At 48.5% G+C, this 23,657-nt stretch overlaps 1 protein-coding gene across 1 annotated transcript in view; it reads right to left on the reverse strand.

Annotated features, from left to right (window-relative positions):
• Window positions 1-6,269: 6,269 nt before the first annotated feature.
• Window positions 6,270-23,657, reverse strand: part of alg13 (ALG13 UDP-N-acetylglucosaminyltransferase subunit) — an 88,510-nt gene continuing 71,122 nt past the window's right edge. The window contains exons 20-26 of the mRNA XM_056280595.1: window positions 22,231-22,290; window positions 19,929-20,058; window positions 19,673-19,792; window positions 17,377-17,417; window positions 11,866-11,989; window positions 9,699-9,809; window positions 6,270-6,619 (exon numbers count right to left, since the gene is read on the reverse strand). Of these exons, the coding sequence (XP_056136570.1) occupies window positions 6,270-6,619; window positions 9,699-9,809; window positions 11,866-11,989; window positions 17,377-17,417; window positions 19,673-19,792; window positions 19,929-20,058; window positions 22,231-22,290 (936 nt within the window). The remainder of the gene's footprint in view (window positions 6,620-9,698; window positions 9,810-11,865; window positions 11,990-17,376; window positions 17,418-19,672; window positions 19,793-19,928; window positions 20,059-22,230; window positions 22,291-23,657) is intronic.

The raw sequence follows: 23,657 nt of genomic DNA on the forward strand, positions 1-23,657 counted from the left end.
GCAGGGCATGGCCAGGTACATGGTGTAGGGTTTGGTGTCCACAGTGAGGCAGGGCATGGCCAGGTACACGGTGTAGGGTTTGGTGTCCACAGTGAGGCAGGGCATGGTTAGGTACATGGTGTAGGGTTTGGTGTCCACAGTGAGGCAGGGCAAGGCCAGGTACATGGTGTAGGGTTTGGTGTCCACAGTGAGGCAGGGCATGGTTAGGTACATGGTGTAGGGTTTGGTGTCCAAAGTGAGGCAGGGCATGGTCAGGTACACGGTGTAGGGTTTGGTGTCCACAGTGAGGCAGGGCATGGCCAGGTACACGGTGTAGGGTTTGGTGTCCACAGTGAGGCAGGGCATGGTTAGGTACATGGTGTAGGGTTTGGTGTCCACAGTGAGGCAGGGCATGGCCAGGTACACGGTGTAGGGTTTGGTGTCCACAGTGAGGCAGGGCATGGCCAAGTACATGGTGTAGGGTTTGGTGTCCACAGTGAGGCAGGGCATGGCCAAGTACATGGTGTAGGGTTTGGTGTCCACAGTGAGGCAGGGCATGGCCAGGTACACGGTGTAGGGTTTGGTGTCCACAGTGAGGCAGGGCATGGCCAAGTACACGGTGTAGGGTTTGGTGTCCACAGTGAGGCAGGGCATGGCCAGGTACACGGTGTAGGGTTTGGTGTCCACAGTGAGGCAGGGCATGGCCAGGTACATGGTGTAGGGTTTGGTGTCCACAGTGAGGCAGGGCATGGCCAGGTACACGGTGTAGGGTTTGGTGTCCACAGTGAGGCAGGGCATGGCCAGGTACACGGTGTAGGGTTTGGTGTCCACAGTGAGGCAGGGCATGGTTAGGTACATGGTGTAGGGTTTGGTGTCCACAGTGAGGCAGGGCATGGCCAGGTACACGGTGTAGGGTTTGGTGTCCACAGTGAGGCAGGGCATGGCCAAGTACATGGTGTAGGGTTTGGTGTCCACAGTGAGGCAGGGCATGGCCAAGTACATGGTGTAGGGTTTGGTGTCCACAGTGAGGCAGGGCATGGCCAGGTACACGGTGTAGGGTTTGGTGTCCACAGTGAGGCAGGGCATGGCCAAGTACACGGTGTAGGGTTTGGTGTCCACAGTGAGGCAGGGCATGGCCAGGTACACGGTGTAGGGTTTGGTGTCCACAGTGAGGCAGGGCATGGCCAGGTACACGGTGTAGGGTTTGGTGTCCACAGTGAGGCAGGGCAAGGCCAGGTACATGGTGTAGGGTTTGGTGTCCACAGTGAGGCAGGGCATGGCCAGGTACATGGTGTAGGGTTTGGTGTCCACAGTGAGGCAGGGCAAGGCCAGGTACATGGTGTAGGGTTTGGTGTCCACAGTGAGGCAGGGCATGGCCAGGTACATGGTGTAGGGTTTGGTGTCCACAGTGAGGCAGGGCATGGTTAGGTACATGGTGTAGGGTTTGGTGTCCACAGTGAGGCAGGGCAAGGCCAGGTACATGGTGTAGGGTTTGGTGTCCACAGTGAGGCAGGGCATGGCCAAGTACATGGTGTAGGGTTTGGTGTCCACAGTGAGGCAGGGCCCGGCCAGGTACATGGTGTAGGGTTTGGTGTCCACAGTGAGGCAGGGCATGGCCAGGTACATGGTGTAGGGTTTGGTGTCTACAGTGAGGCAGGGCATGGTTAGGTACATGGTGTAGGGTTTGGTGTCCACAGTGAGGCAGGGCATGGTTAGGTACATGGTGTAGGGTTTGGTGTCCACAGTGAGGCAGGGCATGGTTAGGTACATGGTGTAGGGTTTGGTGTCTACAGTGAGGCAGGGCATGGCCAAGTACATGGTGTAGGGTTTGGTGTCCACAGTGAGGCAGGGCATGGTTAGGTACATGGTGTAGGGTTTGGTGTCCACAGTGAGGCAGGGCATGGCCAGGTACATGGTGTAGGGTTTGGTGTCTACAGTGAGGCAGGGCATGGTTAGGTACACGGTGTAGGGTTTGGTGTCCACAGTGAGGCAGGGCATGGCCAGGTACATGGTGTAGGGTTTGGTGTCTACAGTGAGGCAGGGCATGGTTAGGTACATGGTGTAGGGTTTGGTGTCCACAGTGAGGCAGGGCATGGCCAAGTACATGGTGTAGGGTTTGGTGTCCACAGTGAGGCAGGGCATGGCCAAGTACATGGTGTAGGGTTTGGTGTCCACAGTGAGGCAGGGCATGGTTAGGTACATGGTGTAGGGTTTGGTATCCACAGTGAGGCAGGGCATGGTTAGGTACATGGTGTAGGGTTTGGTGTCCACAGTGAGGCAGGGCATGGTTAGGTACATGGTGTAGGGTTTGGTATCCACAGTGAGGCAGGGCATGGTTAGGTACATGGTGTAGGGTTTGGTGTCCACAGTGAGGCAGGGCATGGTTAGGTACATGGTGTAGGGTTTGGTGTCCACAGTGAGGCAGGGCATGGCCAGGTACATGGTGTAGGGTTTGGTGTCCACAGTGAGGCAGGGCATGGTCAGGTACACGGTGTAGGGTTTGGTGTCCACAGTGAGGCAGGGCATGGTCAGGTACACGGTGTAGGGTTTGGTGTCCACAGTGAGGCAGGGCATGGCCAGGTACACGGTGTAGGGTTTGGTGTCCACAGTGAGGCAGGGCATGGCCAGGTACATGGTGTAGGGTTTGGTGTCCACAGTGAGGCAGGGCATGGCCAGGTACATGGTGTAGGGTTTGGTGTCCACTGTGAGGCAGGGCCCGGCCAAGTACATGGTGTAGGGTTTGGTGTCCACAGTGAGGCAGGGCATGGCCAGGTACACGGTGTAGGGTTTGGTGTCCACTGTGAGGCAGGGCATGGCCAGGTACACGGTGTAGGGTTTGGTGTCTACAGTGAGGCAGGGCAAGGCCAGGTACACGGTGTAGGGTTTGGTGTCCACAGTGAGGCAGGGCATGGCCAGGTACATGGTGTAGAGTTTGGTGTCCACAGTGAGGCAGGGCATGGTCAGGTACATGGTGTAGGGTTTGGTGTCCACAGTGAGGCAGGGCCCGGCCAGGTACATGGTGTAGGGTTTGGTGTCCACAGTGAGGCAGGGCATGGTCAGGTACACGGTGTAGGGTTTGGTGTCCACAGTGAGGCAGGGCATGGTCAGGTACACGGTGTAGGGTTTGGTGTCCACAGTGAGGCAGGGCATGGTCAGGTACACGGTGTAGGGTTTGGTGTCCACAGTGAGGCAGGGCATGGTTAGGTACATGGTGTAGGGTTTGGTGTCCACAGTGAGGCAGGGCATGGCCAGGTACATGGTGTAGAGTTTGGTGTCCACAGTGAGGCAGGGCATGGTTAGGTACACGGTGTAGGGTTTGGTGTCCACAGTGAGGCAGGGCCCGGCCAGGTACATGGTGTAGGGTTTGGTGTCCACTGTGAGGCAGGGCATGGCCAGGTACACGGTGTAGGGTTTGGTGTCCACTGTGAGGCAGGGCATGGCCAGGTACATGGTGTAGGGTTTGGTGTCCACAGTGAGGCAGGGCATGGTCAGGTACACGGTGTAGGGTTTGGTGTCTACAGTGAGGCAGGGCATGGTCACATCTGGTGGGAAGAGGTGGTGGTACTGGTGCTGAGGGAAACTTCTACATGAGTGCTGACTGGTACTGTTTGCTGATGTGATCACAACACATCTACATGGACTCCTAGATGCACATTTAACCCTCTGAAGCAAGAGGAGGGTGAGGGGTCAGTGACTATATCTACCTTGTTTTAATCTCTTATACTGTAACATATATTGTGATTGGTTTATTTTATTTCCCCCCAATGCTTGCTGTACTGTTGTTTTGTAATGTTACTTAGTGTTGTTCAAGTATTTAAAAAAGCCCATGAAAGAGGCTCATGTCTACATGGTAACCGTAGATTTGCCAAACCTGTGCACATATTCCCACATGTGCACTTGATTCAGCACAGTAGTGCTTCAAAAGCATAGGGTTAGGTTGAGGTTAAGTTAAAAAACTCCATGCAGGCGTCTGGGTGGCGTACCGGTCTATTCTGTTCCCTACCAATATGGGGATCGCCGGTTCGAATCCCCGTGTTACCTCCGGCTTGGTCGGGCATCCCTACAGACACAATTGGCCGTATCTGTGGGTGGGAAGCCGGATGTGGGTATGTGTCCCGGTCGCTGCACTAGCGCCTCTTCTGGTCCGTCGGGGCACCTGTTCGGAGGGGGGGGGCTGGGGGGAATAGAGTGAACCTCCCATGCGCTACGTCCCCCTGGTGAAACTCCTCACTGTCAGGTGAAAAGAAGCGGCTGGTGACTCCACGTGTATCGGAGGAGTCGTGGTAGTAGTCTGCAGCCCTCCCCGGATTGGCAGAGGGGGTGGAGCAGAGACCGGGACGGCTCGGAAGAGTGGGTAACTGGCCGGGTACAATTGGGGAGAAAAAGGGGGGGGGGGATTCCACAAGAGTTTCACAGATTTCAGGTTACCATCTAGACGCGAGCATGAAAGACCGTGACAGCCATGGAAGTGATGCAGCTGCTGAGCTATGAAACTTGGCCTGTTTTCACAGACAAACTGAACAAAACCAAGTGAACCTGCTCATTGTACTTGTATGTGAATACTGTGACGAATAAACCTTTGAACTTGGAATACGATGTTGTGATGGTTTGTTGTGTAAAGTCAGTATCTCACCATTTATTCAAGTTTATATTTGTTCCTCAGAACTGTGGTGTCTTTTGCTTTTGGTAAATTTGTCTTCCTGTGACAGTTCATCATTTTATTAAAATAGTAATTCTGCTTCCATTATGAATAACAAAGGAGAGCTGGTGCATCCTTACCTTATGCTCCCCTCAACTTTAAATCTTCAGTGTGCAGTATCAACCAGATTTACACCACTGTTAATGCCATAGACATTTTAATGGTTTAGAAACTTCCCACCAAATCCAAAATATTGTTAAGTCTCCAAAGTAAAAGAATTCTCCACCAAATCAAAATCTTGATGAAAATCTAAAAGAAAAACGTTATTGAATCACTGAAATCAATTAAATCTAGATCAACTGATTGTATATAGAGCTCCCACTACAGAAAGCTGACTCATTATAATGAAACACCCTGCTTCAGTCCAGCAGCTAGCCCGCTAGCCTGCAGAACAGTCTACAGAAAAGCCTGCAGACAGCCTATAGAAGGCAGACTGTGGACCGTTCTGTAGAACAGTCTATTTAACAGCCTGCAGAACAGTCGATAGAACAGCCTACATAACCGCCTATAGAAGTCTGCAGAACAGTATATAGAACAGTCTACAGAATAGCCTACAGAACAGTCTATATAACAGCCTGCAGAACAGTTTACAGAATAGCCTACAGAAGTCTATATAATAGCCCGCAGAAAAGTCTACAGAATAGCGTACAGAACAGTATATAACAGCCTGCAGAACAGTCTATAGAAGTCTACAGAATAGCCTGCAGAACAGTCTATAGAAGTCTACAGAATAGCCTACAGAACAGTCTATATAACAGCCTGCAGAACAGTCTATAGAAGTCTACAGAATAGCGTACAGAACAGTCTATATAACAGCCTACAGGATCGTCTATAGAACAGTCTACAGAATAGCCTGCAGAACCGCCTACAGAACCTCATCTATAACAGCAGATCATTTCTGTTGAGTGATGGGTCTTAAGTTGTCTAAAATCCTCGTATCTTTACGTCGAAGGAGACGTGTTAGAAATAGAAACGTTGCTTCACGGTAAGCAACGTCTCTTTTCTGTCTGTACACTCTGGTCATCTCAGATCCTTCCACAAACATTCATTACAATGAGCACTAAATCCATCTGTCCTGGGACTGGCTCCAATTCTTTAGTTCTTACCTTTGTTCCGGGTAGCGTCATTATAACTGTAGACAGACTAAAGGAAATATAGACTTCCAGTTTTTAAGGTAACTGGCAGCTAGGGTCCGTCTCCATCTGCTTTAATAATCTCACAATCTGCTGAATCAAATCACACAACCTGAACCATGTGACACAAAACTAAACAAATTCAACTCACAAAATCAACAGCCAGTCAAACGTGAACTGACTCGCCTTTAAAATGGAATCAAGACTCATTAAGCAACTAAAGGGAATTCATTTGCAAACCACAAAATAAAAGACAAAACCAATCAGTTTAGTGAACTATTCCTTTTTAATACCAAAATGAAAGACACCGTTATTGTGAACACCGGACATGAAACGTGTCCCTGGGGAACACGCAGGACATTCCATTAACACACCGTCCGTCCGTGAGGTAGAAAACAAAAAACACCCCTTTTCATGGTGACTACAGTACTCGCAGTACTACACACGTACTCGCAGTACTACCCATTGGGAGGTATGCAGTGTGTGGTGGAGAAGTGAGGGGGCGGGGCAGCAACGTAACCCGCAATGTGGGAGGAGTTGGGGGAAGGGTAGTACACCCGGGGGTGGAGCCCAGAGGCGGGGCCCCCTTGGATGGCCCCCCAGTGGGCAGGGACATAGTGGTGATAAGGGTAAGGGGCTTGTTGGGGGGGAGGAGGAGGATGGGGGAGGTACGGGGGAGGAGGAGACTCGTAGTGGAGGGGCAGTAGGGAGGCGGGCTGCTCTTGATACACGACTGCCGTGGAGTTGGCGGCCACCGAGCTCACAGGGGCGGGGCAAGGGGGAGAGACCTCCAGGGCCAAGGCGGGGCCTAAACAGGACAGACAGACAGCATTAACCCGGTTCAGGTAGTTGTGGAGGTGGTGTCGGTGAGACAGGACACCAGGTCGTATTGACCCTTTGCATGTGACGTCACGTCCCACTCGCGGGGAATATGAACGCCATGACGGACGGCAGGAAGTGATAGACCAGGAAACTCAAAAGCGAACAAAAACAAACAAAACATTGCGACGGATGAGTAGCTATTATAGTTTAAATGGAAGTGATGGCTACCAATAGTCAGAGTCATGTTGTGGAGTTGTCCTGTGAAGTGAGTCACCTTGTAGGATGGCATATGTGGAGAAGCTAGCGATAGCAGGGTTAGCTAGCGATAGCAGGGTTAGCTAGCGATAGCAGGGTTAGCTAGCGATAGCAGGGTTAGCTACCGACCCGTACCTTCTTCCTACCGATGTGTTCACGGATCTAGCAAAACCGTCCAGTCTGCCCGAGTTCAGTCCACACGGTCTGTACCACTCTGTTACCAACGGAGTGTCCCCCCACACACAGGCGCTGACCTAAAAACACACAAAAGTCTGAAAGCTGACCACTTCTTTGTAGCTGGTGGGGTTACAGAACCGCGGTGCTGTGCTCACAGCAGGGGGATGTACCTCATAATGGCAAAGGTAAGACATAGCTAGCTAGCCAGCTGTGTATGTTTTAACCTGTTTCCCCTGGGATGCCATCAAAACTCAAATCGACTAACCAAAAGCAGCTCATACTTTCCTTGCCATTTCATAGTAGGTTACACAGTCTGGCCATTTAGCTAGCATTTAGCTCATTCCATAGAAAGTGGCTAGCTATGTCTTACCTTTGCCATTATGAGGTACACCCCCCTGCTGTGAGCGTAGCGCCGCGGTTCTGTAACCCTGCTATCGCTAGCTTCTCCACATATCGCTCTTTGTGCCGTCCTACAAGGTGACTCACTTCACAGGACAACTCCACAACATGACTCTGACTATTGGTAGCCATCACTTCCATTTCAACTATAATAGCTACTCATCCGTCGCAATGTTTTGTTTGTTTTTGTTGTTCGCTTTTGAATTTCCCGGTCTATGGGGCAGTCTCCCTCGTCACGTGATAATTGTGATGCATCTGCAAAGGGTGAATAGAAGAGAAGGCGACAGACAGACAGAATATCCTGATGTTGTGTTCACACCAAACGCGAAGATGTTTTTTCGCGGGATTAGATTACATATGAAGTCCACGTGAGACGAGATTACATATTAAGTCCACGTGAGACGAGATTACATATGAAGTCCACGCTAAACGAGATTACATATGAAGTCCACGTGAGACGAGATTACATATGAAGTCAACGCAAAACGAGATTACATATGAAGTCCACGCGAGACGAGATTACATATGAAGTTCACGCTAAACGAGATTACATATGAAGTCCACGTGAGACGAGATTACATATGAAGTTCACGCTAAACGAGATTACATATGAAGACCACGTGAGACGAGATTACATATAAAGTCCACAAAAAACGAGATTACATATAAAGTCCACGCAAAACGTGATTACATATGAAGTCCACACAAAAACGAGATTACATATGAAGTCCACGCTAAACGAGATTACATATGAAGTCCACTCAAAACGAGATTACATATGAAGTCCACACAAAAACGAGATTACATATGAAGTCCACACTAAACGAGATTACATATGAAGACCACGTGAGACGAGATTACAAATAAAGTCCACACAAAAACGAGATTACATATAAAGTCCACGCAAGACGTGATTACATATGAAGTCCACACAAAAACGAGATTACATATGAAGTCCACACAAAAACGAGATTACATATGAAGTCCACGCTAAACGAGATTACATATGAAGTCCACGCTAAACGAGATTACATATAAAGTCCACGCAAGACGTGATTACATATGAAGTCCACACAAAAACGAGATTACATATGAAGTTCACGCTAAACGAGATTACATATGAAGTCCACACAAAAACGAGATTACATATGAAGTCCACTCAAAACGAGATTACATATGAAGTCCACACAAAAACGAGATTACATATAAAGTCCACGCAAGACGCGATAACATATGAAGTCCACGCTAAACGAGATTACATATGAAGTTCACGCTAAACGAGATTACATATGAAGTCCACGCTAAACGAGATTACATATGAAGACCACGTGAGACGAGATTACATATGAAGTCCACACAAAAACGAGATTACATATGAAGTCCACACAAAAACGAGATTACATATGAAGTCCACACTAAACGAGATTACTTATCAAGTCCACGCAAAACGAGATTACATATGAAGTCCACGCAAGACGCCAACTCACGTGTATTCACGCCGGTGACGCCAAGGACACGAATAACGCAACGCCAAGGACGCGAATAACGCAACGCCAAGGACGCGAATAACGCAACGCCAATGGCGCGAATTGAAAATATTCAGCTTGAGCGAGAACTTCGCGTGACTGTGTCGCGAAAGCCCATCAGCGTTGAGATTCTCATGACGTCACTGACGTCCTGTTGAGTTAGAAAGTGGAGGACAAGCCGATCGTCGCGGGTTCGCGTACTCGATCCTGCGGCCAAACTCGCACGAATAACATGAATAAAAACAAATGATCCCGCAATCAAACTCGGTTCGCTTTTGGCGGGAACACAAGACGACAGTTTCCAGAGGGTAAATGATGACGTCACATGTGTCGGTGTGATGTTTGTACCGCTGGTCGGAAACCCAGCAGAGCCATGCACACGCCCACCATTCTTCACTAGACTGCAGTTATTTCTCATGAGCCTCCTTCAAACAAAGTGAAGAAGAGGTTTTTCAGGCCCGGGTTGATTTATGCTAGAACAAGTGTTGTAAAAGTTTACAGTTACTTGCTAAACTGCCAGCAGACAGTGCAGGGAGGTGTGGATCACGGTCATGACACTGGATCAGGACAGGAATGAACACGTCATAGCACCGACCTGAAGGGAGGATGCTGAATCGCTACAGTGTGCTACGTCAGTGTGGCGTTTGTTTATCACTAAGATACAACCGGACACACTCGTCCAGACTGCCTGCTTTTGTTGGTACTGACCACTGGCATGGGCATCCATCGGTGCGTCTCCTTTCTGGCCTAGTTCTGGGTACGGGGGAGCCTGCTGGAGGGACGGCCCGTGGCTTGGCTCGGGAAAAGACTGTGGGACAGCTGAAAGAACCCAGACAGAACCAGAACACAGGGAACAGGTGGAACCAGAGCTGTTAGTTATACGACCAGAAAATAGTGGAAACTGGAAGGCAAAAAGACATGCATGTTAGGGTCAGTACTCCTGTCTGTGCCTCTGAGCAAGGCAACGGAAATAAGAACTGGAGTTTGTCCCCGGCTGCTACACAGCGGCTGCACACTGCTGCTAGCTACACAGCTAGAACAGGTTACATGCAGAGTATGACTTCCCTACAGGGATCATTAAAGCATATCAAAATAAATAGTACCAATACATCAAACTGATCAGTGAAGCAGTAGTAATACGTCAAACTGCTCGGTGAAGCAGTAGTAATACGTCAAACTGGTCGGTGAAGCAGTAGTAATACATCAAACTAGTCGGTGAAGCAGCAGTAGTAATACATCAAACTAGTCGGTGAAGCAGCAGTAGTAATACATCAAACTAGTCGGTGAAGCAGTAGTAATACATCAAACTGGTCAGTGAGTAGTAATACATCAAACTGGCCGGTGAAGCAGTAGTAATACATCAAACTGGCCAGTGAAGCAGTAGTAATACATCAAACTGATCAGTGAAGCAGTAGTAATACATCAAACTGATCAGTGAAGCAGTAGTAATACACCACACTGGTCAGCAACATGTCTGTGAATCTTCTCATTCATCCAGGTCATGGTTCTCCAAAGGAGGTGAATCAAGTGCAACTGGACTTGGTATATATCCGTGAAGACGTTTCGCCTCTCATCCAAGAGGCTTCCTCAGTTCGTGCCTTCCTGACTAGACCAAGCTGGTCTGACTGGCTGCTGATGAGACTCAGAATTTATCCTCTAGGAGTCGCTGTCAGAGCTGTTGATATGCGAGGCTCTTTGTGATCAGATGTTTACCAACACCCGTCGCTAACAGAGCCATAGATATGAGTGGCTCTTTTGTGTACCGATGTCCAAACGCGCCCATCGACATCGGAGCTATTGATTTGCATTTGTTTAGCAGCGACGGTCGTTGGGGGGGGGGGGTAGTTTCGACTTCTTGTTCAGTGGTCATGAGAGTCGTTGGAGACCGACTGTTGTTCTTGGAGGCTAGGCTTCTTGAGTCTCCTGGGTAGAGATGAAAGGACGGCATTGTAAGTGGGAGATAGGTGGTGTCGCAGACCTCCTCCTCTGTTGAGGGAGGGTTTTTCCAGTTTCACATAGATGGCTTCCTTCTCCCCTCTTTCAAACCATCTATCTTCTCTGTCCAAAATGTGTACGTTGCTGTCCTGGAAGGAGTGTGTCTTCTCCTTTAGGTGTAGATAGACTGCTGAGTCTTGTCCTGAGGAGTGTGGCCTTCTGTGTTGGGCAATCCGTTTGTGTAGTGGTTGTTTGGTTTCTCCTATGCTGGGTTTGAAGTATACCAGGATGTGGTGTTTGTTGAAAATTCTCCTGAGTTTCTCGAAGACCCCAGAAACATACGGGATGACTGTGTTATTCCTTCTGTTCCTTTTCTCCTCCTCGCTCACCTGGTTGGTCTTTCTGGAACGTGTTGCAGTTTTCACAAAGGTCCAACTGGGGTAGCTGCAGGTTTTTAAAGCTCCCCTCAGGTGTTTGTGTTCTTCTCGTTGGGCCTGAGTGCTGCTGGGCACATTGTCAGCTCTGTATTGCAAAGTTCTGATGATGCTCCGTTTGTGTTCCAGCAGGTGGTGTGAGAATATGTGGACGACACATGGGTCAAAATCCAAACACAAGACACGCAAGCGTTTACCAAACACATCAACTCAGTGGACAAGAACATTAAGTTCACAAGGGAAGACGTAAAGAACAACAGTTTGCCCTTCTTGGACTGTGACGTCCACATTGGGGAAGACAGGAGCCTCCCCATTGGGGTTTAAGGAAACCTACACACACAGACCAATATCTACTTTTTGACTCACAGAAGAAAAAAGAACACGTGGCATCAACACTGAAGAAGACGTTGGTGAGGAAGCTCTCATGAACTGGACGTGGTTCTCAGTGTCAACATGAACACATTTAACACAACATCGACAGACTGAACTCTGACCCCTGGTCTTACCATGTATGGGCATGTCCTGGTTGGGAGTGGGGCTTAGGTAGGCAGGGTAAGGCTGGTAGTGGTAGAGGCCATCCGGGGGGGAGGGAGGGTGGTACACTTGCTGCCAGTAACTCTGCTGGTACCACTGGAAGGGGGCGGGGCAGAAGAACGACATTTAACATCACATGACCCTCAGCACCACAACACTTTTAGAGAACAAGACAACACAGCAGCCATGTTTTCACCTGAATGGTCAAATAAAAATCTGTCTGCAAATGTTATTTAAAAATATTCCAGAAGGCAGTTAGAATGGTAAACTATTCCAGAAGGTAGTTATAATGGTAAAATATTCCAGAAGGAGGTTAGAATGGTAAACTATTCCAGAAGGTAGTTATAATGGTAAAATATTCCAGAAGGAGGTTAGAATGGTAAACTATTCCAGAAGGTAGTTAGAATGGTAAACTATTCCAGAAGGAGGTTAGAATGGTAAACTATTCCAGAAGGCAGTTAGAATGGTAAAATATCCAGAAGGTAGTTCGAATGGTAAAATACTCCAGAAGGCAGTTAGAATGGTAAACTACTCCAGAGGGCAGTTAGAATGGTAAAATACTCCAGAAGGCAGTTAGAATGGTAAAATATTCCAGAGGGCAGTTAGCATGGTAAAATATTCCAGAGGGCAGTTAGATTGGTAAAATATTCCAGAAGGAGGTTAGAATGGTAAACTATTCCAGAAGGCAGTTAGAATGGTAAAATATCCAGAAGGTAGTTCGAATGGTAAAATACTCCAGAAGGCAGTTCGAATGGTAAAATATTCCAGAAGGCAGTTAGCATGGTAAAATATTCCAGAGGGCAGTTAGAATGGTAAAATACTCCAGAAGGCAGTTAGAATGGTAAAATATTCCAGAGGGCAGTTAGCATGGTAAAATATTCCAGAGGGCAGTTAGAATGGTGAAATACTCCAGAAGGCAGTTAGAATGGTAAACTACTCCAGAGGGCAGTTAGAATGGTAAAATATTCCAGAAGGCAGTTAGCATGGTAAAATATTCCAGAGGGCAGTTAGAATGGTAAACTACTCCAGAGGGCAGTTAGAATGGTAAAATATTCCAGAAGGCAGTTAGAATGGTAAACTACTCCAGAGGGCAGTTAGAATGGTAAAATATTCCAGAAGGCAATTAGAATGGTAAACTACTCCAGAGGGCAGTTAGAATGGTAAAATATTCCAGAGGGCAGTTAGCATGGTAAAATATTCCAGAAGGCAGTTAGCATGGTAAAATATTCCAGAAGGCAGTTAGCATGGTAAACTACTCCAGAGGGCAGTTAGAATGGTAAAATACTCCAGAAGGCAGTTAGAATGGTAAACTACTCCAGAGGGCAGTTAGAATGGTAAAATATTCCAGAAGGCAGTTAGCATGGTAAAATATTCCAGAGGGCAGTTAGCATGGTAAAATATTCCAGAGGGCAGTTAGAATGGTAAAATATTCCAGAATGGTAAATAAATAAATGGTAACTGGACTGCCCTTCTGCTCAACACAGCAGTCACGCTGCTGTACAGTGGAAGCTTTGCGTCACACAACACATACCGATGGCACAGGCGCAAACCTACTCATCACGAGCAGTTTTGAGGGTCTGTGTTTTGCTCAAGGACACTTCAACACAAGGTGAGGAGGAGACAGGATCGAACCTGCAACTTTTTGATTACTGAATGACCACTATACCTCCTGACCAGCTGCTGCACCAAAATTAATAGTGAAGGCCAGTTTCTCATTTCTAATAAATCTGAAAATGAAAACAAAAGCGAAAATCTATCATAGTGTAGTGACCTACTTCAGGCAGGCTGGACATTCACCATGTGGACCACAGACTGTCCCTTTAACATGCTGGGTCCAGGGGTTAGCAGAAGCGGATTGTGGGTAGACATGGGGCAGAGGTGTTTGGTGGTTGTCAGCTTGCATGTTGAGCAGCTCAAGTTTATAATTGTGAACTGTGCACTTTAAGTTTGGTGGAGGAAATAAACGACCCCACGGTTGTGTGGTCAAAAGGAGAAATGGGCTCATCTCCTTTCTGCCATCCTCCACACTGGGGACCCCAACGTGAGCCATGGCGAACGAAGCTACCAGAGCAGCAACAGTGGCTAACTCCGTCCCAACTTCTGGGAGACAGCTGCGGCAGCATTGCTCGCTCACATTGAGGCCCAGTTCGCTATTAGGAACAGCACCGTGGATGAGACCAAGTACTACTACATCGTGGTGGCACTTGGAACGTCCACAGCGTCATAGGTATTGGGCCTGCTACAAGCCCTGCCACCCGTGGATAAGTACGACACGATTAAGAGACACTTGCTGCAGGCTTTTGAGCTAGCAGAGGTGGAGCTGGCGGACTGGTTGTTTTCGCTGCAAGGCTTGGGAGACGGCAAGCCATCAGAGCTTATGGACAAGATGCTGACTATGCTGGGTTTGTGCGACCCGACCTTCCTTTTCAGCCAGCTGTTCCTTCATCAGCTCCCCTCACATATCCGTGCTGCCTTGGCTAGCTCCAAGTTATCCAGGCTGACAGGATTTTTCTGGCCAGCTGACAGCAGTGTGCAGCTGCTCTGCTGCTTGCACACGCTCGTCCACCACCACCGACTGGTTGAGGCTGCGAGCGCTGCCGCGGCAGCAGTTTCTCATCAGCAGCAAGAGTCAGGGGAACTGTGCTTCTACCATGCTAGGTTTGGAGCCAAAGCCAAGTAATGCCGTGCACCATGCGCTTTCAGCAGGGTGGGGAAAGCCAGGGCCGGCGCTAAGTAGCAGCCCTGAGCATTAGCCAGGAAGGCAGGCTGCTGTTTATTCAGGATACCATCTCTGGCCAGCAGTCGCTAGTTGATTTGGGCGCACAGCAAAGCATCCTGCCTGCAACACCAGTGGACGCGATGGCCGGTGGATTCGCCCCCCCCCCATGTGTGCTGCCATCGGCACCACCATCCACACCTATGGCATGAGGTACGTGGAGGTGGGTTTTGGTGGTCAGCAGTTTGGCTGGAACTTTGTGATGGCGAAGGTGTCCGTTTCCCTCCTGGGCATGGATTTCTTGAACACTTATGGACTGTTGGTGGACGTTAAAAACCGCCGCTTGATTGATGCTGTCTCCTGTTCCTACTCATGTACGCTGGGGGAGGCAGGTCCCATCAGCCTGTCCAATGTGCTCGCCACCGGGATGAATTTCAGCTTCTGCTCGCTGAGTTTCTGGAACTCGCAACGCTCATCTTCTCGTCAACAGTCACCAAGCACGGAGTGGAACATTACATCACCACCACGGGCCCCCCAGTCTACGCCCATGCATGGCGCCTCGACCCAGCCAAGCTCGCCATCGCCAAGGAGGAGTTTGCCAACATGTAGCGCCTTGGCATCGTGCGCCGCTCCGACAGTCCATGGGGATCCCCCTGCATATGGTCAGGAAAGCTAACGGCGGCTGGCGCCCATGTGGCGATTACCGTCGTCTCAACAACGCCACGACGCCAGACCGCTACCCCGTCCCGTACATCCAGGACTTCTCCGTCCACTTGGCGGGGGTGGTCATCTTCTCCAATGTGGACCTCGTGTGCAGATAACGCCAGATGCCGGTTTCGCCTGCAGGATGTGCCGAAAATGGTTGCAATCACGCCATCAACCTGTTTGAGTTCCTGAGAATGATGTTTGGGCTAAAGTGGGCTGTGCAGACCTTTCAGCGGCTCGTGGACTCTGTGCTGCGGGATATGCCTTTCCTGTTTGTTTACTTGGATGACATTCTCGTGGCCAGTACATCCGCGGCGGAGCACCTGAACCACCTCCGGCAGCTGTTCGAGCGGCTCAGCCAGCATGAGCTCACTGTCAACCCAGCAAAGTTTCAGTTGGGCCTGCCAACCATCAACTTCCTCGGGCACCGGGTTACAAAGGACGGAGCAACCCCCCCTCCCCGACAAGGTGGATGCTGTCACCAGATTCCCATGCCCAAACATGGTGAAGTCCCTGTAGGAGCTCCTGGCCGTGGGATCTTGTACAACCGGTTCATTCCCTGGGCGGCTCATTTCACAGGCCCCCCATATGAGGCTGAGGGGTAAGGACCCCAAGGGCCCAGTGGACTGGTCGGAGGAGAGAAACCAGGTGTTTGAGGGCACTAAGGCTGCACTGGCTGACGCTGCCTTGTTGGCGCACGTATCACCAACTGCTCTGGTAGTACTCACGACGGATGCATCGGATTACGCCATGGGGGTGGTGTATGAGCAGTGGTTGGGTGGAGCCTGGCAGCCTGCAGCAGCATGGTTCGCTCACATCAAGGCCCAGTTCGCTATTAGGAACATCACCATGGAAAAATCACTGTGCTGTTAGCTGTTGGCTGTTGCTGACTTGGCTATCGCAGATTTACATTTCTCAATCAATGTAATCGATGACCGGGTAAAAATCCATGAAATAGGCAAACCATAAAATCAATTAAATTGATCCAAAGGTCTGACGAAGTTGTTAAAAATTAAAAAGTAGGCAGCACCTCCAACCAACAAAACGCAGCCGGTAACTGCAGAAAGATGATTCAAGACTTTCAAGGACTGGTAGTCCTGAAAATCCAACTTTCATTTAGCTTTTATTTGCCACTTTAAAACAGTAAATATTACTGCGATTAGTAAGCATAACATGACTACTAGGTATCCTAACGTGACTAGTAAATACATGACTAGTACACTTCACAATGTGACTAGTAAATAAATGACTAGTAAACATCATAATGTGACTAGTAAACATATCACTAGTACACATCACAATGTGACTAGTAAATATATGAGTACACATGATAATGTGACTAGTAAATATATAAGTAAACATCATACTGTGACTAGTAAATATATGATAAGTACACATCATAATGTGACTAGTAAATATATGACTAGTAAACACCATTATGTGACTAGTAAATATATGACTAGTAAACATCATAATGTGAGTAGTAAATATATGACTAGTAAACATCATAATGTGATTAGTAAATATATGATAAGTACACATCATAATGTGACTAGTAAATATATGGCTAGTGAACATAATGTGACTAGTAAATATTTGACTAGTAAACATCATAATGTGATTAGTAAATATATGTTAAGTACACATCATAATGTGACTAGTAAACATATGGCTAGTAAACATGTGACTAGTAAATATTTGACTAGTAAACATCATAATGTGATTAGTAAATATATGATAAGTACACATCATAACGCGACTAGTAAATATATGGCTAGTAAACATAATAATGTGACTAGTAAATATATGACTAGTAAACATCATAATGTGACTAGTAAACGTCATAATGTGAGTAGTAAATATCAGCCAGTGTAGCTGACTGGTACCGACTTTAGTAAATGAGTCAGGTTTCTCCATTTAAAAACACACATCGATGTCCTGCCCAAAGACCAACACAGCAGCACAGATTGAAGGTGTTTAAACACAAGAGTCCGAGCCGGACTTCAGTTTATCTTACAGCTGTTAGCTAGCTGACTGTTTGACAAGAAAACCTTTCACTTACTTGGACACCCAAGTTAAAGTAGTACTGAAGCACCCGGCAGTCTGGACAGATAGAGATAGACAAAGACAGGAGCATAAGTGTTAGGTGAGGAACAAGAGAAAAGACAGACTGTCTTCAGAAAAAACAGCATATTTGCATATTTTTAATTATATTCTGGGATAAAAAAAAACAAACTAAAATGAAAAACCCAGTATTCTGGTTGAGTATGGTTTATCTTTCAGCTGTGAGCACAGTAAACAGGAAGTGACATCACACATCAGACACCAGAGGTTCTATAAGTTTTGTTAACTTGTTGTGGTGCGGTGGTCATGGATGGTTTTGTTAAGCTTAGCCAGCGTTCATCTGGATAAAGTAGTCCCAGTGAGCAGAGAAAGTAGTCCCAGTGAGCAGAGAAAGTAGTCCCAGTGAGCAGAGAAAGTAGTCCCAGTGAGCAGAGAAATTAGTCCCAGGGAGCAGAGAAAGTGGTCCCAGTGAGCAGAGAAAGTAGTCCCATTGAGCAGAGAAATTAGTCCCAGTGAGCAGAGAAAGTAGTCCCAGTGAGCAGAGAAAGTAGTCCCAGTGAGCAGAGAAATTAGTCCCAGGGAGCAGAGAAAGTAGTCCCAGTGAGCAGAGAAATTAGTCCCAGTGAGCAGAGAAAGTGGTCCCAGTGAGCAGAGAAAGTAGTCCCAGTGAGCAGAGAAAGTAGTCCCAATGAGCAGAGAAATTAGTCCCAGTGAGCAGAGAAATTAGTCCCAGTGAGCAGAGAAATTAGTCCCAGTGAGCAGAGAAATTAGTCCCAGCGAGCAGAGAAAGTAGTCCCAGCGAGCAGAGAAAGTAGTCCCAGGGAGCAGAGAAATTAGTCCCAGCGAGCAGAGAAAGTAGTCCCAGTGAGCAGAGAAAGTAGTCCCAGTGAGCAGAGAAATTAGTCCCAGCGAGCAGAGAAAGTAGTCCCAGTGAGCAGAGAAATTAGTCCCAGTGAGCAGAGAAATTAGTCCCAGTGAGCAGAGAACTTAGTCCCAGTGAGCAGAGAAAGTAGTCCCAGTGAGCAGAGAAATTAGTCCCAGGGAGCAGAGAAAGTAGTCCCAGTGAGCAGAGAAAGTAGTCCCAGTGAAATTAGTCCCAGTGAGCAGAGAAAGTAGTCCCAGTGAAATTAGTCCCAGTGAGCAGAGAAAGTAGTCCCAGGGAGCAGAGAAAGTAGTCCCAGTGAGCACAAAGTCCAACAAATATTTTTCCAGTCACAAAATATCAAGAGCCAATGTATAACCCTTCCTGTTACCCCACCTGTCACTCATTTAGCCCCGCCTCTTTCTCATTTAGCCCCGCCTGTCACTCGTTTAGCCCCGCCTGTTAGACCAGCCTGTCATGTTTAACCCCACCTGTCACTCATTTAGCCCCACTTGTTATGTTTAACCCCACTTGTTTGCCCCGCCTCTTACTCATTTAGCCCTACCTGTCATGTTTAGCCCTACCTGTCATGTTTAGCCCCACCTGTCACACATTTAGCCCCATTTTACTCGTTTAGCCATGCCTGTCATGTTTAACCCCACCTGTTAGCCCTGCCTCTCACTCATTCAGCTCTGCTGGTCACATATCTAGCCCTGCCTGTCACTCACTTAACCCCACCTGTCAGATGTTTAACCCAACCCATCTCACATCTAACCCCACCTGTCATGTTTAACCCAACCCATCACACATCTAACCCCACCTGCCATGTTTAACCAACCCATCACACATCTAACCCCACCTGCCATGTTTAACCAACCCATCACACATCTAACCCCACCTGCCATGTTTAACCAACCCATCTCACATCTAACCCCACCTGCCATGTTTAACCAACCCATCACACATCTAACCCCACCTGCCATGTTTAACCCAACCCATCTCACATCTAACCCCACCTGCCATGTTTAACCAACCCATCACACATCTAACCCCACCTGCCACGTTTAACCCAACCCATCTCACAGCTAATCCCACCTGCCATGTTTAACCAACCCATCACACATCTAACCCCACCTGCCACGTTTAACCCAACCCATCACACATCTAACCCCACCTGCCATGTTTAACCCAACCCATCACACATCTAACCCCACCTGCCATGTTTAACCCAACCCATCACACATCTAACCCCACCTGCCATGTTTAACCAACCCATCACACGTCTAACCCCACCTGTCATGTTTAACCCTACCTCACAGCTTGTGTTTAGGTGAGGCTGTCCAAAAACAAACCATTAAAGATATAATATGTGACATTCACAACTGGAGGTGAAACATAGCATTTTAGAAATACAGTGTGCGTGACCTCTGACCTCTTGGCAGGTCAGCACCATTGGGATCGTAGGAGTAAGGGGGCGGAGCCACCGAAGGACCCAAAGGCTCACCCAGCTCATTGACCAACCAGGGAGCGTCGGCTGGGATCGCCATGGCAACTATGAACCAACAAAAAAAAAAAAAAAAACACAGCAGGACAGACGTTGACACCTCCCACCAAACCACGAGGTTAAGAAATATGTGTGTGTGTGTGTGTGTGTGTGTGTGTGTGTGTGTGTGTGTGTGTGTACACACCCATGCGTGGCTGGCTGTGCTGTTGGGGTGGCAGGTGGGAAGCTGGAGGTGTATGAGAGCAAGAGGAGGAGGGTGAGGAAGAGGAGGAGGAAGAGGGTGAGGAAGGGATAACTGCCGGCGGCTTCCGTACCTAACACACACACACACACACACACACACACACACACACACACACACACACGGTGATGGTGTGGTCATCTTGTTTTGTTCTTTTTAGGATCCCCCCCCTTTTCTCCCCAACTATATCCAGTCAATTACCCCACTCTTCTGAGCCGTCCCGGTCGCTGCTCCACCCCCTCTGCTGATCCGGGGGGGGGGGGGTGCAGACTACCACATGCCTCCTCCCATACATGTGGAGTCACCACCTGCTTCTTTTCACCTGACAGGAGTTTCACCAGGGGGACGTAGCATGTGGGAGGATCACGCCGTTCCCCCTCCCTCCCCGAACAGGTGCCCCGACCAATCAGAGGAGGCGTTACTGCAGCGACCAGGACACATCCGGCTTCCCACCCGCAGATACGGCCAATTGTGTCTTTAGGGCCACCCGACCAAGCCAGAGATAGGGATTCAAAGCGGCGAGCCCCATGCTGGGAGGAAACAGAACAGACCACTATGCTACCCAGACAACCTGCCACCCTGGTTTGTGAGTAGAGTTCACCACATAACAGTAACAAATCAAGCTTCAGTCTTCTTACCTCAGTGTGGGAGTTAACGTTAAAGCTGTTTTGGTCAACTTATTAAGACACAAGTGGTGATTACACAGTGTCATGGCGGTAGAATCATGACATCATCGGCGTTGAGACTGCTTCTCTGTAAGCATCACTTTCACTATGCAGTTCTTTCTGCCACCGGGCGTGACGTTCCCGCCACATTGACTTACAACCCAGGAAGTGCGTCAACCCCCCAGTGGCAGTTTAGGCAATGGCAGACGGCGGAACTGAAAACTCTACCCGTCAAAAGAAGAAGAACCCAACTGACGGAGGAAAAGAAGGTGAAGAGGGAGCGTGACAGAAGGCGAGATAAAACAAGGGGGGAATCCTGGACGGGCATTCACTGGGTGGAGAGCACTCTGGGATGTGAGAGGGTTCCAAACCAACTCCCAGTCGGCATTAGTCCTACTGGACCAGTAAGTAACACAACCTGCCTACTTATTAATACTGTGGTACTACTTCATCATAGTACTGCGGTCAGGGTTTCTAGTTCACACTGGGATTCTGGCGGTGGGTTCTTGCTCTCGACAGTAGCCAGGATGCTAATACATGGACAGATATCCGGTTGTCTTTGTGACTGCAGCGCAAACAATAAAAACACTTGGATACGCTGGGGGGAGGGGGGGGGTGGGTTGAAAAGTTGTCTACTTCCACTTTAAGTGCAGTTCATGTTCATGTATTCAACAGTACTCTCTAGAAATAAAAACATGTGTTTATAAGAAAAACGTTTCTCTTCCTGACAAAGACAATAAGGTTTTAGTACAGTCATCCTTTAGTAACGTCCAATGAATGAATGGGACTGAGACAGAAGACGAGTGGTCAGGCGTCCGGGTAGCGTAGCGGTCTATTCCGTTGCCTACCAACACAGGGATCGCCGGTTCGAATCCCCGTGTTACCTCCGGCTCGGTCGGGCGTCCCTACAGACACAATTGGCCGTGTCTGTGGGTGGGAAGCCGGATGTGGGTATATGTCCTTGTCGATGTAGTAGCGCCTCCTCTGGTTGGTCGGGGCGCCTGTTCAGGGGGGAGGGGGAACTGGGGGGAATAGCGTGATCCTCCCACGTGCTACGTCCCCCTGGTGAAACTCCTCACTGTCAGGTGAAAAGAAGCGGCTGGTGACTCCACATGTATGGGAGGAGCCATGTGGTAGTCTGCAGCCCTCCTGGATCAGCAGAGGGGGTGGAGCAGAGACCGGGACAGCTTGGAAGAGTGGGGTAATTAGCCAGATACAATTGGAGAGAAAAGGGGGGGGGGGTAAAAAAAGATAAATGATCCTCTACTACCAAACAAACTTGCCAACAGCATATCGAGGTCCAAAAAATGCCCAGCTGTGATTGGCTGTCAGTCAAATCAACCTCCCTCCCCTCACTACATCTCACCCAACCATTCTGTTTCATTCAGATGTTACTAAAGTCTTCCGTGCTCCAAATGTTTCACAGGACCTTCACATGTTGGTGGATTTTAACAAGATGTGAGGTCACATGACTCACAGGACCAGATGGGTTAAATAAAACAACTTTATAACTTACATGTCTGAGTAAGTCCTGCCTTGTAGGAATGACTGTGTGTGTGTGTGTGTGCGTGTGTGCATACCTGCTGTGTGTAGTTGTAGCTATTGATGCTCTCTAGTGGAGGGTTAATATTCCCCTCTTGCTGAATGGCCTGGTAAAAAGAAAAAAGTACTGAAAGAAGTAAAAACAGTTTTACAATGTTAGTTTCATTTAGCAGACGCTTTTATCCAAAGCGACGCACATCTGAGAGTTAACACAACACAAGCAAGGATCTAGTCAGGAGGTGACAACACAAGTGCCAAAAACTAGGTTCAAGTTCTATAGGACATAGGTGTCAAGAGGCAGTGCACAGAGGGAATGCAGAGGGTGCATAGAAGTGGTTTTTTATATTAACACCACCAGGTGTGGAGGTGTTAGAGAAAGAGCTGGATCTGTAGCTTCTTCTTAAAGATGGAGAGGGACTCAGTGGATCAAATGTAGTTTGGTAACTCATTCCACCACCAGGGAACTACAGAAGGGAAGAGTCTGGCAAGTAACTTAGGCCCCGTTGTGGCAGAAGTGCCAGGCATCTTTCATTGGCAGAGCATAGTGAGCGGGACTGAGTGTAGACCTGAATGCCCGGGTGGTCAAAAGAAAAGGTATAAGGATAACATCAAAACGAACATAAAAAAATGCCACATAGACCCTAAGACCTGGGAAGACACAGCAACTAACAGGGCGACCTGTAGAAAACTTGTCCGGGAAGGAGCTGCACTATATAATAATGATCTCCGACATGCTGCAGAAGACAAGCGCAAACTCAGAAAGGAGGGAGTTTCCACCAAAAAGGCCCAAACCAATCCCACAATTACCATCGCCCACCCCTGCCCACACTGCACCAAAATATGCTGCTCCAGGATCGGCCTCTTCGCCCACCTGAAGACCCACAAGGGCCAAGAAGGAGGACAGTCATACTCGACCCAGAGTGACAACCGATGATGATGAGACCTAAATGAGGGAGTTCAGGTAGGTGGGAGCCGTTTCAGTTGCTGTTTTATAAGCGAGCATTAAGGTTTTGAATTTGATGCAGGCAGCAACTGGGAGCCAGTGGAGGGATATGAACGGCGGAGCAACATGTGCTGATTTGGGTTGTTTGAAGACACGCCACGCCACCGCCCTCTGGATCATTTGCAGAGGTTTTAAAGTGCATGCAGGGAGACCTGCCAGTAAGGAGTTGCAGTAGCCAATGCCTGATATAACAAGAGCCTGTACCAGGAGTTCTGGTGCATGCTCACACACGTAGGGTCTAGTTTTCCTGACGTACTGCGCAAATCAGCACGACCAAGTAATAAAGACCACATGAACTTTAAAAGTTAGTTGGTCATCAATCATGACACCCAGGTTTCGGGCAGACATTGTGGGCATGAGTTGGGTTGATCCGAGCTGGATATTGATCTGTTGTTGTAAGAATGGACTGGTAGGGATAACAAGGAGCTCAGTCTTAGATAGGTTAAGCTGAAGGCGGCATTC

The sequence above is a fragment of the Lampris incognitus genome, chromosome 5, assembly GCF_029633865.1.
Source record: "Lampris incognitus isolate fLamInc1 chromosome 5, fLamInc1.hap2, whole genome shotgun sequence".
NCBI classification, from domain to species: domain Eukaryota; kingdom Metazoa; phylum Chordata; class Actinopteri; order Lampriformes; family Lampridae; genus Lampris; species Lampris incognitus.